Source organism: Falco naumanni, chromosome 7 (genome assembly GCF_017639655.2).
Source record: "Falco naumanni isolate bFalNau1 chromosome 7, bFalNau1.pat, whole genome shotgun sequence".
In the NCBI taxonomy this organism is placed as follows: domain Eukaryota; kingdom Metazoa; phylum Chordata; class Aves; order Falconiformes; family Falconidae; genus Falco; species Falco naumanni.
Genome location: NC_054060.1, coordinates 56,979,146 through 56,992,950, shown reverse-complemented (window position 1 = coordinate 56,992,950; position 13,805 = coordinate 56,979,146). Strand labels below are relative to the sequence as shown.

At 36.7% G+C, this 13,805-nt stretch overlaps 1 protein-coding gene across 1 annotated transcript in view; it reads right to left on the bottom strand.

The window, feature by feature from the left end:
• The window catches only part of AQR (aquarius intron-binding spliceosomal factor), a 55,548-nt gene that overhangs the window by 23,485 nt on the left and 18,258 nt on the right, over positions 1-13,805 (bottom strand). The window contains exons 16-22 of the mRNA XM_040602547.1: positions 11,648-11,789; positions 10,684-10,862; positions 8,803-8,970; positions 8,220-8,389; positions 4,538-4,779; positions 2,732-2,875; positions 2,095-2,164 (exon numbers count right to left, since the gene is read on the bottom strand). Of these exons, the coding sequence (XP_040458481.1) occupies positions 2,095-2,164; positions 2,732-2,875; positions 4,538-4,779; positions 8,220-8,389; positions 8,803-8,970; positions 10,684-10,862; positions 11,648-11,789 (1,115 nt within the window). The remainder of the gene's footprint in view (positions 1-2,094; positions 2,165-2,731; positions 2,876-4,537; positions 4,780-8,219; positions 8,390-8,802; positions 8,971-10,683; positions 10,863-11,647; positions 11,790-13,805) is intronic.

The following is a 13,805-nucleotide window of genomic DNA, read 5'->3' as shown; positions in this document are numbered from 1 at the left end:
CCTCCTCAGAGAAGTCCTGGGACAGGCTACACACGGGAAACAGTGAAAAAAGCATCAAAACACACAATTGGAAAGATTAATGTGAGAGAGATATAAAGAACAGGAAAAAAAAGTCCATTTTTTTTATTTACTCAAAATTCTATCACTGATCATACAGAAGTAACCAACAGTTAAGTTTTTACAGGTTCAATTATACCAACAACATTCAAAATTTGATATCTGAGACATTTCAAAGGTGTCCAAGTACTACAGAGCATCTCAAAGTAATTTGTTCAGCATCAAGAAGCACAGAACAGCAGGCTTCATATGTACCTACACATTACAAACTGCTATGAAATCACACTTGCATTATTTAAGAATCTCATTGATCACTGGATTCAAAAGCAATCAGGATTGCACTTCTCAAAAATATTAGAAGTATATGACATAAAATAAATCATAGGCCTATATTATGTAACTGTTTTCTCAGTCTGCCTTACTTCCCTGCAAAAAACTGGGTGCTATAGTAGAAAAAGTCAGAATAAATTCTCAAAATCAAAAAGCTGACTTTGTCATTGTTTTTCCCTTTTGACTCTCATTCTCTAACCCGTTAAAACATGAGCAAATGCTGTTTTAGTAGAAAAGTTCAAATTATGTAACAGCCACCTCAAATATTTATGAAAATTGATAAAGTACCAGGCGCAGGAAGTTACTTTTCTTTAAACCCTCCAAAAGTGAGGTAGATGGTTGTTTATAATGCATTACATACCTGCATTTGAAGGTCATTAATAGTTCAACAAATATTAAATGACATTAATAAACAGTATGGAATGCTATTTTAAAAAAAATACAAAAATAAACTAGGTGACTTAAGAGACCCCCCTCTCTAGTATTTTTATGTGTTAATTACATATTACAAAACTGTAATGAAGATTTTAAATTTCCCAATGCTCTTTTCTATTGACAATACTACTGACATAAAACAATACTCCTACACACTGGCATGGGTATTCTTAGACAAACACTCCAGTTATGTAAAACCCAGCACTTCAATTATGTAAACCCCTTCCAACATTGTTTAATAACCAAATCTGAAGCATCTATCACTGTGCCATTTTCACAGCATTCAAAAAGGAGCTTTAATTTCCAAATAGACCTTAAAGTTGATATTCTATCTTCTACTAGAAAACATACCATTATTCAGAAAATTGCCAGGAACTCAGGTAACTTTTATGCACATTTACAACACTACTAATTTCAGAACATGTAGTCAGGGACAAAAAAAAAAGGCATACAATTCTCCTTAAGTTTATTTTTTCCTTTGCCTTGCACCTTTGGGTGCCAGTGTATAGGGAGTTGTAAAACAAATGAGGAAGAGCATGGTACTAATAAATATCAATACAAACCCCTAAAAACTAGCATTATCACCTATATAGGCCAAGAAGAAATTAAGAATATCAAAGAAAGTTCATTCAAATATTCCACTGAGTCACTACCAGCATAGACTGTACTTCAGTGGGAGACAGGTACCTGTAAGTCAAAGTCTAACTGAGAGTGGTAAACCTTAAAGACCTTTCCAGAAACTCACTGATCAAAAATTATTTTCATAACAAATCTATAGCTTTGGTTTGGTTTGTGACTTTATACCCTACTGACTTCTAGAACTAAAAGGACTGCACATTAGATTTCACAAAGCAGCAGAAAAAAGCTCCCTGGAGACAATTCAATGACTTTCATTTCCTTTAATGGAGTCAGATCAAACTAAAAATAATGCCAGTAATTTAAAACAGCCAAAAATTACATACATGGCAAAAGCTTTACAGTCTAAAACCTGCAATCCAACCACTGAAAAAGTAAATTCAGTTGTGGGAAGTCTTCAGCCACTGAAACACAGGCTACAGTTATACAGAAAACAATTGTGTTTCTGTATGATTTTGGTAAGATGGGAGGATGTTGAACCTTTATACATTAATTTTTCCTATTTTTAAACTACTAATAGAAGTGACCGCAGCAAGGCTACAGAAATGGGCACTACTGGTATTTTGCTGAATGTAAAACAGACTCTAAAGCCAAAATCAAATAAATAGAGTATAAAATCCTTAAAAATATTCCTACCATAGTTAGTCCAGGCTGCATTCCTGCACGTATAGCTTCAATCTGAGTATGGGTAAATTGAATAGTATTGCTGTAACAAAGAAAAACAAGATCAGAGAATTGATTGATTTGCCAACAGTTTTGATAAAAGCAATTGTTTTAACAAGTCTGATTATAAATTAATTGGCCACACATTTGTCTAGAACTACATGCTTGCAAACTTTTATTTAGATTAAACCAACAACTATCATCTTTATAGACATGACAATCTCACAGTTTCCAAGCAAGACAGTAACTCAAGTTGTTCACGTGACAGCAAAACCACCCCATCTAAAAGATTGTCTGTCTTCTGTTATTATTTGCCGAAAATGCCGTACAATTATTTAGGTGTGATTCTCCTAATATTCAAAGTCCTGACACAATACTAAAAGACAGTATTTCTCATTGTTCTACAAGGGAAATTTTTAAACAGACAGGGCGTAAGAGTTTCACTTAAATGTAAAAAACCAAAACAGTCTCATATTCAAATCTTCTTTTAGTACTGAAATAAAAATGATGTTTTTTTTATAACCAACAATATTATTTTTTTAATTACTTTTGAAAATTAACTGCTATGCACGTGTTACCATTTGTAAGTAAATTCTCATTCGTTTATTACCGTTTTGGTTGATTATATGGATATGGTCCCCTGTTTGGAATGACATGAGGCTCTACAACCAGTGTTTTAGCTTCTTCAGATTTTTCTTCACTCCCATCCTCTTTTCTTTTCTTTCCTTTACCTCCCTTTATTGGGAAAGTTATCCTGTAACACAATTTAAGACTACACTTCAACACATTCACTGATACCAGACTGTCTTAGAAGTTTATACAGAAAAGTTTTTTTTTTGTTAAGTCAAACTTTCACACAGCAGGGAAACTAAGAGCTGCAAATGACAAAGTATTAATGAGGATAAGGAAAAGGAATGACAAATAAATTGATGAAGCAGATTTTAAGAAAGCGTATTTGACAGAAAAGTTTGTCAACAGTGCTCTTTACATAGCTTGAAAAGCCAGGAGCAGTGCTGACAGCCAGCTGGAAAAGCACTGAAGGCACAAAGTTCATAAATGAAAATGGAAGGGACAGGAGTAAAGTTGTAATAGAAAGCCACCACACACTCTGCTCAGCAGTAATAACTTGATTTTGTTCTAGAACTGTTGCACAATTTTTTTTCCCCACAAAAAGACATCAATGTTCTAAACTGCCCCAACAGATTACGCCTTTCATCCTCCCTTTCAATTTTTTGTATAGCCCTCTGTATTACATGTTAGCAAGCTTCTCCAATTCAGAAACAAATCATGGTGAAGGAATTCCAATAGCTATTGAATTACCTTGAGACAACAATGCAGACATCCTTAACAGCAATAATCTTACTCTCTTTACAGGGCAAATGAAGCAATCACTTTTCATAAAGAGGGGTATCTGTGTTTTAATCCATGAACTGAAAATGAACACTAGTCCATCAAGGGAAATTGTGCATGGTGTCTTGTCTTTATACCTTCAGATTATTTTTGTATCATTATATAATGTTAGTGCCTTCTCCACACATATTCTACATGCAATGTTTAAAAAAAAAAAAAAAAAAAAGCAAGCAAGGAAGATTACCTCCCTGCTTTTCAAGATTCAGTTTAGCCGTGATAAGAGCTGACTGGTGCAGGGGGAAGCCATCTCTTCCCTCCCCAGTCAAATCTATTCCTTCAAAAGGAAAAATATTTCAACTCTCATTAACTTGTAAGGGAGAAAAATATAGTTTCTTCAGCTGGACTGAAGAAACTGTTCTCCTACACCACGCACTGTGAAACTCAGTTGCCAGAGTCAAAGGAGGTCCACCAGCAGGGACACAACTGTCAAGTCTAAATATGCTGGACAACAGTACCACTGAAACATAACATGTATATATCTCAGTTAGCGGTCAAAGGTGGGAATCTTATTTCAGGAACCATTTCTAAATTAAATAAGCAATATGGGATTTCAGACAACTCTTTATTTTGATTGAATGGTCTTTCCAAAAGCTCATATTTTAACTGATGTTGAAATTGCTGCTCTTAGCTTGCTTTAATGAGACATGTAAGGGAACTATGTAATTAAAAATCTTTAAGCTGAACTTGAGGAGGCTAGATAGCATCATGCAGTAGCAAATACTACATGTCTTGATTCTATTTCATACTGCTGCTTTTCCCATACATTCAATAGGCTGATCTACAAGCAAGGCTCTGATGCATTTTTGCACAGAACAGAGCAGAAGCTGGTCCTGAGCCAAAATGCAGTACAGTTAACTGTTACATAGCTATCTAAATCTTAATATTAACATATTAACGTCTTTCCTTAAAGAAGCAGCACCTCACTTCAACCACGGAACCCAACTGCACCTGACAATGCACTTCAGCAAGAATATCAGACCAGGAGTACTTGAAATTTTGAGATCACCTGAATGGAGGTATTTGCAGAACTGGATTGTCAACAGTCACTTTAATATTGTATCCAGGAAAGCTAGCTTTTAAGTGATCAATGGACAGGAAAGTGTCATTAAAATCCAGAGTTGCAATCTGATTTGGCATTTTCGAATAGTGTGCACTACTTGGGTCTCCATATCCAAGAATGATGTCATGCAGCCAGTCAGGAACGACACAATCTGTGTTCATCAAATTCCTAATAGTCTCCAAAACAGCCTACAAATTAGAAAAATAGAAAAAATATGATTGGAGAGATTGACTTTTTACCAAGAAAACATGACATAGTGAAGACTAATCAAACCCATTCTAAGATGCTAGTATGTAACAGTCTTTAATTGATAGGTGCTTTGTTAGATTGAGTATATATATAGATACACACACACAGAGTATATATATGCAACAAGACACCAGTGTCAAACGATGTAATTCTTCAGCTATCCTGTTAGTAATGAGGACCATAATCACCAGTAAGGTTTTCATTCCAGAACACTTGGGGTGGGGGTTGGGGATGACACAGGAAAATGACACAGAAGACCCTCAAGCATCTTAAAGTTTCTCTTTCAACCCTATAAATTCCATCCCTCCGGCCAGCTTGTTTCCCTCCAAAACCTTGGTCTTCACCCCCAGATTAATTTCTCTACTCATCTGTGGTTATGTCAGTATTTTCTCTCCTTTCCCTCTCCCACGAAAACACCAATTTCAAGACCCTGGCCTCGCACAGAGGATGTTAATTTTAACTAAGAGGTAGCTGAACTTTAGTCTTCCTGTTAATAGACCTACTTCAGTGGCAAGTCTCCAGCAACCACCCTACTTGAAACTTGGTTTAGAACACCATGCATCTGCTCTTCAGCAGAGGAAACAGTGCCAGAACACCAACAGGCTTTGGCAGAGAGCACTTGTGCTTATAATGTAAAATGAATCTGACACAGACACATAGCATTAACAATCAGTTCTGGTTTTTTTTTAAATCTAAAGTTATAAAGGACTCTCTGTGAATTACTTCCAGTATACCAGCCACAGCTGGATGGCACCAGAATCCTCTCTGCAAACTGCAAACTACTGCTTCACACCAGAGGCATCTTTCTAGATACAGAAGAGTCAAAGTCTTCCTCCCTCCCTCTGTATCCATCTGGTCAGAGCTTGCTGCAGATTCCTCTAAAATGAAAACCACTTCAATTATGCAAAGCATGATTTTAAGGCACCAAAAGTAAAGGTGGTTTTTCATTCACACTGCATTTTCGTAATGGAAAACTCAAGGAACATTAAAGATTCAAAAGTCTAAACAGCAAAGAAACTGAGCATACACATACAAAATATTTTCAGATACACGAAATTATGCACCCTCACAGCAAAAAAGGTCAACAGTATCTTTTGCTGCATTAAGAAGTTGCCAGCAGGTCAAGGGAGGTGCTCCCTCCTCTCTGCACAGCACTGTTGAGGCTGAACTATAGAATCACAGAATAATATGGGTTGGAAGGAGCATTCAAAGGTCATTTAGTCCAACATTCCTGCAGTGAGCAGAGACATCTTCAACTAGATCAGGTTATTCAGAGCCCTGCCCAACCTGACCCTGAATACTTCCAGGGATGGGGTATCGACCACCTCTCAGGGCAACCGGTTCCAGTGTTTCAGCACCTTAATCGTAAAAAATATCTTCCATATATCTGGTCTGCATCTAACCTCTTTTAGCTTAAAACCATTACCCTTTATCCTATTGCTACAGACCCTATTAATAAGTCTATCCCTATCTTTCTTACAAACGCTCCCTTCAGTATTGAAAGGCTGCAATAAGGTCTCCTCAAAGCCTTCTCCTGTCCAGGCTGAACAACCCCGACTCCCTCACAGCCTTTCCTCACAGAAGAGGTGCTCCATGCCTCTGATCACTTTTGGGACCTTCCTCTGGGGCCTCTCCAAGTGGGGTCTCACCAGGGCAGAATAAAGGGGCAGAATCACCTCCCTCAACCTGCTGGCCACACTTCTTTTGATACAGCCCTGGCTGTGGTTGGGTTTTCAGACTGTGAGCACACGTTGCCAGCTCATGCCCAGCTCTTCACCCACCAGTATGCCCAAGACCTTTTCTGCAGCACTGCTCTCAATCCCTTCATCTACCAGCCTGTATTGATATGCAGGACCTTGCACTTGGCCTTTTTGAACCTCCTGAGGTTCACATGGGCCCACTCCTCAAGCTTCTCCAGGCCCCTCTGAATGGCAGACCATCTCCGAATCCAGAGCACTGTGTTCAGTTCTGGGCTACTTAGTAAAAAAGAAAAAAAAACTGTAGAGGCATGGAATTATGGGAGTGAGTCCAGTGCAGGGCCATAAGGAGGATTAAGGGACTGGAGCATCTTTCACATGAGGAGAAACCAGAAGAACTGGGACTGTTCAGTCTGGAAAAGAGACAGCTCAGAGGATATTATATCAACATGATAAATACCTGATAGGATGAAATGAAGATGAGTGAGCCAGACTCTTCTCAGTAGTGTCCAGTGACAGGAGACAATGGGCACAAATTAAAACATATTAAATTCCATCTGAACACAAAAAAACACTTTTTTTACTGAGAGGACAATTCAGCACTAGAAGAGGTTGCCCAGAGAAGTTCTGGATTCTTAGTTCTTGGAGATACTCAAAACCCAACTAGACATTGCCCCAGACTGCCTGCTGCAGGTGACCCTCTTTGAGCAGGGGTCTTGGACTAGATAATCTCCAGAGTTGCCCTGCAACCTAAGTGATTCTATGATACTGTAATTACACCACCTAATCAAAAAAAACAGACCACTTGAAATTAGATTTAATTTTGACCTATTCACAATTCTAGAAATTCAAAGACATCAACTTTGCTGAAAAACTTTCCACTTGCTTTAACAGAAGGCAAGGAAGGCTAAGGTACCGATAAGCTTCCTGAAATACAACATTTGCTGAATTTATATGTAAAACTGAACTAGAGTCGTGTGCATAATTTTAATCTTACTTATAGGCAATACAGAGTATCATCATGTATTAGCAGCAGCTTTATCTGCAACCCTGACCAAATTCCATGAAAACTCTCCTGACAAAAGATACCAAGGAAGTAAAATGCTGAAGAATCATGCACTGCAACCATGTGAAAATTGCTGCGGCAGGCAAAAACCCCATCATTCACTCCACAAAGCTAGCATACATTCTCTTTAAGGACTATCAAATATATCAAGTGCTAAAATCCTCATCTGACACCCTCCAAAGCCTGATAAGAAACTGACCCAGTGATGTTCCCAAAAGCTAACAGGCTTTTCTGATCCACACCTTTTGATTAGTTACTTCCTCTTCCTACAGTCCATTATGATACCAGGTAACAAAAACGTTCCACATACTCCCTTTACCCAAAAGGCCAAATACACTAACCTGTAAGTTACCTGCTAAAAGACTGAAATTCTAAACTTATGTTTTATTATACACTTAAGTGAAGTAGGAGTGTTTTGGTTTCCAGTTACTTCAGTACTTACCTGCAGAAGCAACTTATCACCAGCTGACGTGCTCTAACTTCCTGAAGTAATCCAGTGCCAAACCATGTGCAAAAGCCTAACTATGTGCATCTAAAATGAACATGTCTCAGTACTGCTGAGTACGGCATATTCAGACAAACTCTTATCCTAAGAGTCAAGGAGCAAGTACCTTACCTTGAAATTGTTTTCTTTTGGTTTTCTTCTCATTATTATATTAAATGTCTCATAAACATCTTCTGCTCCATTTTGGATTGTATTGGTCATGTCTTGTTGATACTGGTTTGGGTCCAGAAATACTCTGTATGTTCTGCAATCCCCCTTAAGTCTTGGCTTGGGTTCTGGTCCTGCCCATAATGGAACAGTAAGATCAGAATTTGAATTAATGCTAAAAGCAGATTATCATTCAAATAAGTGATACACAATCATTCCTGAAGTGAAATTTAGACAAATTCCATTGATTAAACCAATTTCTGCATTACAAGCATTCTTATTTGATGCTATCATCCCATTTCTAATAAGTTTTTGAATGTAAGCTATTTTATTCCTAATAATGAAATGTACTGTATTTATTTAATCAATAAAATTGCATCAGATTTTACCAGAGGAAACTAGTTAACTTTTCTCAGGCTGCTTACGGAATTGGTTTGTTTCTTTCAAGCAGGTAATGAATTCAGTGAGTATTGCTTAAAAGAGAAGCAAGTCAACGATTAGGCTGTTAACAACAAAATTATTTCTAACAAGTTTTGGTATATCGTACCTTCTTCAATAACACGTCCCTTCTCATCTAACATGCCCTGGATTTCACAGCCTCTGACATACACCAGGCCAATTTGCTCAACAAAAGGTCGTCGTCTGTCAAACTTGGTGCCGTAAGGTTGCGTGGGACGTACCGTAATCAAAAAACAGACATCATGTTTACGCAGACCTGATTCCAAAAAGGAACATTCAGTGATCTGATTGAAAGTCATTTCACTTATCCATTCCGTATATACACAAAAAATCTTTTAAATAAAACCCCACCTGTTTAGACAATAATGTCTTCTGTTTCAAAATATGCCTTTAACTTTGATGATACAGAACCACAGGATAATGTCATTTTTTCACTATTCCTGCACATTACTATCAGATATGAAAAGGAAAAACCGACTGCTTGTTTTATGACAATAAACTTATTTCAAGATTATTCTTTTCCCAATAATCTTACTTAGGTTACATGACCTATCTCAAAAGGTCATGTGTATTGTTACTCTCTCGTTCTCATTGCTTTCTTCTGGACTAATCTCCAATTTATTATTATTTTTCTTACAATTTAAGTGCCATGCTTAGAACTGGGCACAAAATCCTAAACAAAGTTACTTTAGTTATCTACTTAATAGGGTAAAAGGTCACTGAAAGTTACTAGTTTCTATGCTACACTCCGGTTTATAAATCCTGACATGACTTGGTTGAGTGTTTTAATTTCTCCCTCAGTAGTAATATATTGTGAAGTAATATTCGCTTTTGATGTGACTTGTTCTGAAGTTTAGAATCTTAATATTCATCCCTGTTAATCCACAGCCTACTTTAAGAATTTCTCCAATTCCCTAACGTAATTTTGAACACTAATCCTGTTCTCCAGCATATCTACAGGTGCTCAAAGATCTAAGACACCTTCAAAATTTAGTAAACATGCTGTATTTTTCAAGAAACAAATAGTTTCTCATTACACACCGGATATTATCCAAACTAAAGCAGTTTCATTAAGACCTTGCTATGTCAGGTAACGATTCATTAATTCCTCACCATTTTGATTAAATTAAGGCATTAGTGCTTTTGAAATCACAGAGGCTGTTCTAGTATTTAAAAAACTAGGTGCACCACTATAGAGCTACCTTCAGTATAGTGAAGTCTGCTGCCATCCTTCCAGCTTTTGTACTTTAATAGAAATCTATATTCCCAAACTTATATCTGCTCGTTTATCACATGCTCCAGCTTTAGCATTTCTACTACATGTCCTGTAATCACACTATGCAGCTCCAGCACATCTAATAGGTTTCTCTAACAAAAGAGAAGGGAATGACATTTACTGATAATCCAAGTACATGCCTCTATGCCACTTGCCAACACAGTCAACTAAAGTTCAATTCCCCAAGCAAAAGAAGCATCACCTGTGGCTCCTTACAGAAAACAGTATTTGGTACAGTCAGTACTTCCTAACAACATTCAAATATACTGAAAACTATTAAAATGCACTGGTCTGAATTAAACCAAAATCTGTGCTCGCCACTTGCATATGAGACAGATACCACATTCCCCACTACTTTTCAATATGACATTATTAGCATGCATACTAATTACAATGCTAAGTTACTTTTCCATATTCCCTGTAAAGGCCAGAATCTTACAGTTACAAATTTACCAATCTTAATGCGCTGTTTGAAAGTCAGTTACCCAAATTCTGAGTCTAAGAAGTTTATAATTTCCTAAAATGAAGATGGAAGTTATTATTTACTTGTCCATTAGGAACAGAATGTTTACTATTTCAAGACTGATGTCATCCAGTTTGTATCTCAGATAAAAAAAAAAAGCACCTTTCTTACAAATAAGCTTACATCAAAGTGTATTTTGATGAGCACCTTATTTCAAAGAATATAAGTACCTTCCCATTCATCTTTGATGTTATCTCGTACATTCAAATTAATTGTAACATCTGCTCGTACTCGCATGGGCCAGTTTTCACCAATATTGGGCTTTGCCACCTCCACCACTGTGAAAGAGACAATGGGTTGCGCCATCCTGGCCCATCCACCAAAGACCACACCTCCATATTCCGATAACCTAAAAAATAACCCCAAACCAAAGACAAACAAAAAAAATCCCAAACACAAAAGCTTGTTAGTCATTATCTGATAAGATTCAGTTCTCTTTTTAAACCGTGAAACAATTTACCTGACAGTCAGCTCTAAGACAAAAGTAGAAGTCTTAAATTTTACATGCTACTGAGGTAGATTCACATAATCCTTCATTTTGGAACTGAAGCATAACATGAACTGACTTGTTCTTACATTTCAAGAAACAAAAGGTAGCTTATGGTGGCATTATTATAAAAAAACCCAGCACCTCACAGAGAGAAGAAAAAAAGAGAAGATAACAAAAAGCAGCTACTGATTACAACAGGTATCGCACCAAATGATCCTTTGAAATCTAAAGAGGATCAAAATGTAGCAGATGGCAAATCCAAGAATACTCAGTAACGTAACACCTCTCATAAACCAGAGGAGTTGGTGGTAAGTTTCCAGATTTTGTAATGCCAGCCAAGGCTTAGTACTTCTGGAAAACTAACTCATCCATCTTAACACAACAAAGGTTGGTTGTTAGCATCCAACATACTGTCCTAACACATCTACAGGGATATGTATTAACACACACTTGCAAAATGATCCCACAGGATGGCAACACCTTATGGAAGAATTTAGTATAAAACACAGTATCTATGTAATAACTTAAAATATAGTTGTTACTATGTGTTCAGTATATACACAACATCAGTTACTCATTCTTGAATGCACTTTGATTACAACTCAAGGTTAACTGACTGGTTTGCATCACTTAATTAATATTACCATGGTTTCATCCTACTGACACTATCTTCGATGTCCTGTCTGATCTCGTAGGTAGACTCTAAGCGGAAAAGATTGAAGTTCCTCAGCAGGTAGTCATGAAGAGTGAGAAACTGTAGATTCAATTTGGGAAGCGCAAGACAGCCTAAGGGGGTAAGGGTGGAAGGCAAGAGGTATTTGAAGAATAAATAAAAAAGGATGATGAATTAATATATTGGTTCTACAAATTCATACACACGTTATTCTGAAACAGCCATAGTTGTTATCCTGGGACCTTTTAAGAACTACTTTTATAAATATATACTACTAAAAAGCACACATTTTTCAGGTTTTCTCTACATAAGTTCACACAAGAGTAAAGTAATTTTCATCCTTCTGGCAGTAATACAGTGAACTATTGAAAGACTGAATCCTTCCCCGCATTCAGACTGCAACAAAATTGATTTTGTAAAAATCAAATGCAGGGCAAAGTAATGGTACTTTGGGAATACAAGAATTAAGCCAGCATTAAGTAATGATGAAAAAGGCTCATTAACTAATAAAATCCATTTGTTATCCACCAATTCCCCAATCCCAATCTTTTATGTTTATTAGAGGCCACGAATATCATTAATGTAGAAAAAAGTTTTAAGCCAAGATACCAAATTTTAACATACAACTTTCCTCAAAAGTTTCTGTTACTGATAATAGGTTTTTTTTTTTTTTTTTGTTTGTTATGAGAATGAAAAACCTGTGAAGATTAGCTCTAACTAAACAAGGAGCATTAAAACCCCTAGACAGGTCCTAAAGCTTGCATAGCTTTAGGGTAGTCTTAGATGCAAATTTTCAATAATAAAAATTCTTGAATGTTAGTCATTTAACATTACTAACTAACATCCCAGTTTGACACCTATACTCAAGACCTGTGAAAGCATCAGGCTTTTGTCATTTGCATTATTATCCTTGAAACCTTTCACTGCTATATGTACTACCTATTGGCTTTCAAATGCACTAAGGTACAATGGCATTGAATAAAGGCGGTAGAACACAGTAATTTCTGTTCTGGAAAGCCTCATGGTGATAAAATACTTTTAACGCATTTCCCAACACCAAGTAACAAACCCTGTGCTATAAAGCCAGTTATATGCGCAAAGGGCAGGGCCTGTAGCAACACTTCTTAAGGCTGCACAGCATTTATCAAGACAGATATTGGTCTTCCTTAATTTTTTTAAAAAGAATAGAAATAATGCTCATATTTCTTGGGCTGAATTACTCTTATTTAAGTTTTAGACCAAAATAATTTAGCTACTTTAGCTAAGTATACATATATATATATATGTGGAAAGAGAGAGAGAGAGAACACCACAAACAAAACCCATGACCACAGAAGCAAAACTGTCTTGCTTGAAATCAGGGCTGGAGAATACATGGGGATTAAAAAGAGAAAGTGTAAACTGAAACTAAGAGAAGCAAAATAGGAAAATATTTGTAACAGTCTGACAGCAACAGAAATGCTTCACAACACTGCTATCAATACACAGATAACAACAGCAAAAGAGATCACCACAGAAGGAGGAAACCACTAGCAACCACTGTTACCTGCCAAAATTACATTTCACTATTAACAACATTTAATGCGTTATTAAAAGTCACAAAACAGCACAGAAACAGGTGTGAGATGAGCTGCTTTCTCCACCCTCCCCCCCAAGCCCCAGCAATAATACATATAATGTGATTAATATTTCTGGCCAATAAAACACAAAATAAACACACATTGCATGAACAAGTACTGCAAAGGCTGCCTTTCAATACGGTCTGAATGACATTAAAGCTGCCTTAACTTGTATTTAAGAACCTGAATGTTTCAGAACATACAATAAAAAAAAATAATCTTGGTTTATGTATTAATTTCCCAGAAATTATTTTGAGGTTTTTGCTTTGTGGTTTTGCACTTTTTTTGTTTTGGAGTGGCTTTTTTTGTCTTATTTTTGTTGTTTTGTTGGGTTTTTTTTTTTAAAAGGATAAACCCCATCATCAGACCTATTATTCAGAAGAACCTGAACCAGCTTTTAACTGCCTGCATCATACTCTTCTGGGGCAGATCTCTAGATGGCATTTGTATTAGATGTGTTTGGAAAAAGATGTTTTGCTGCCTATAACCCTGCCTACCTAAAGGCATCAA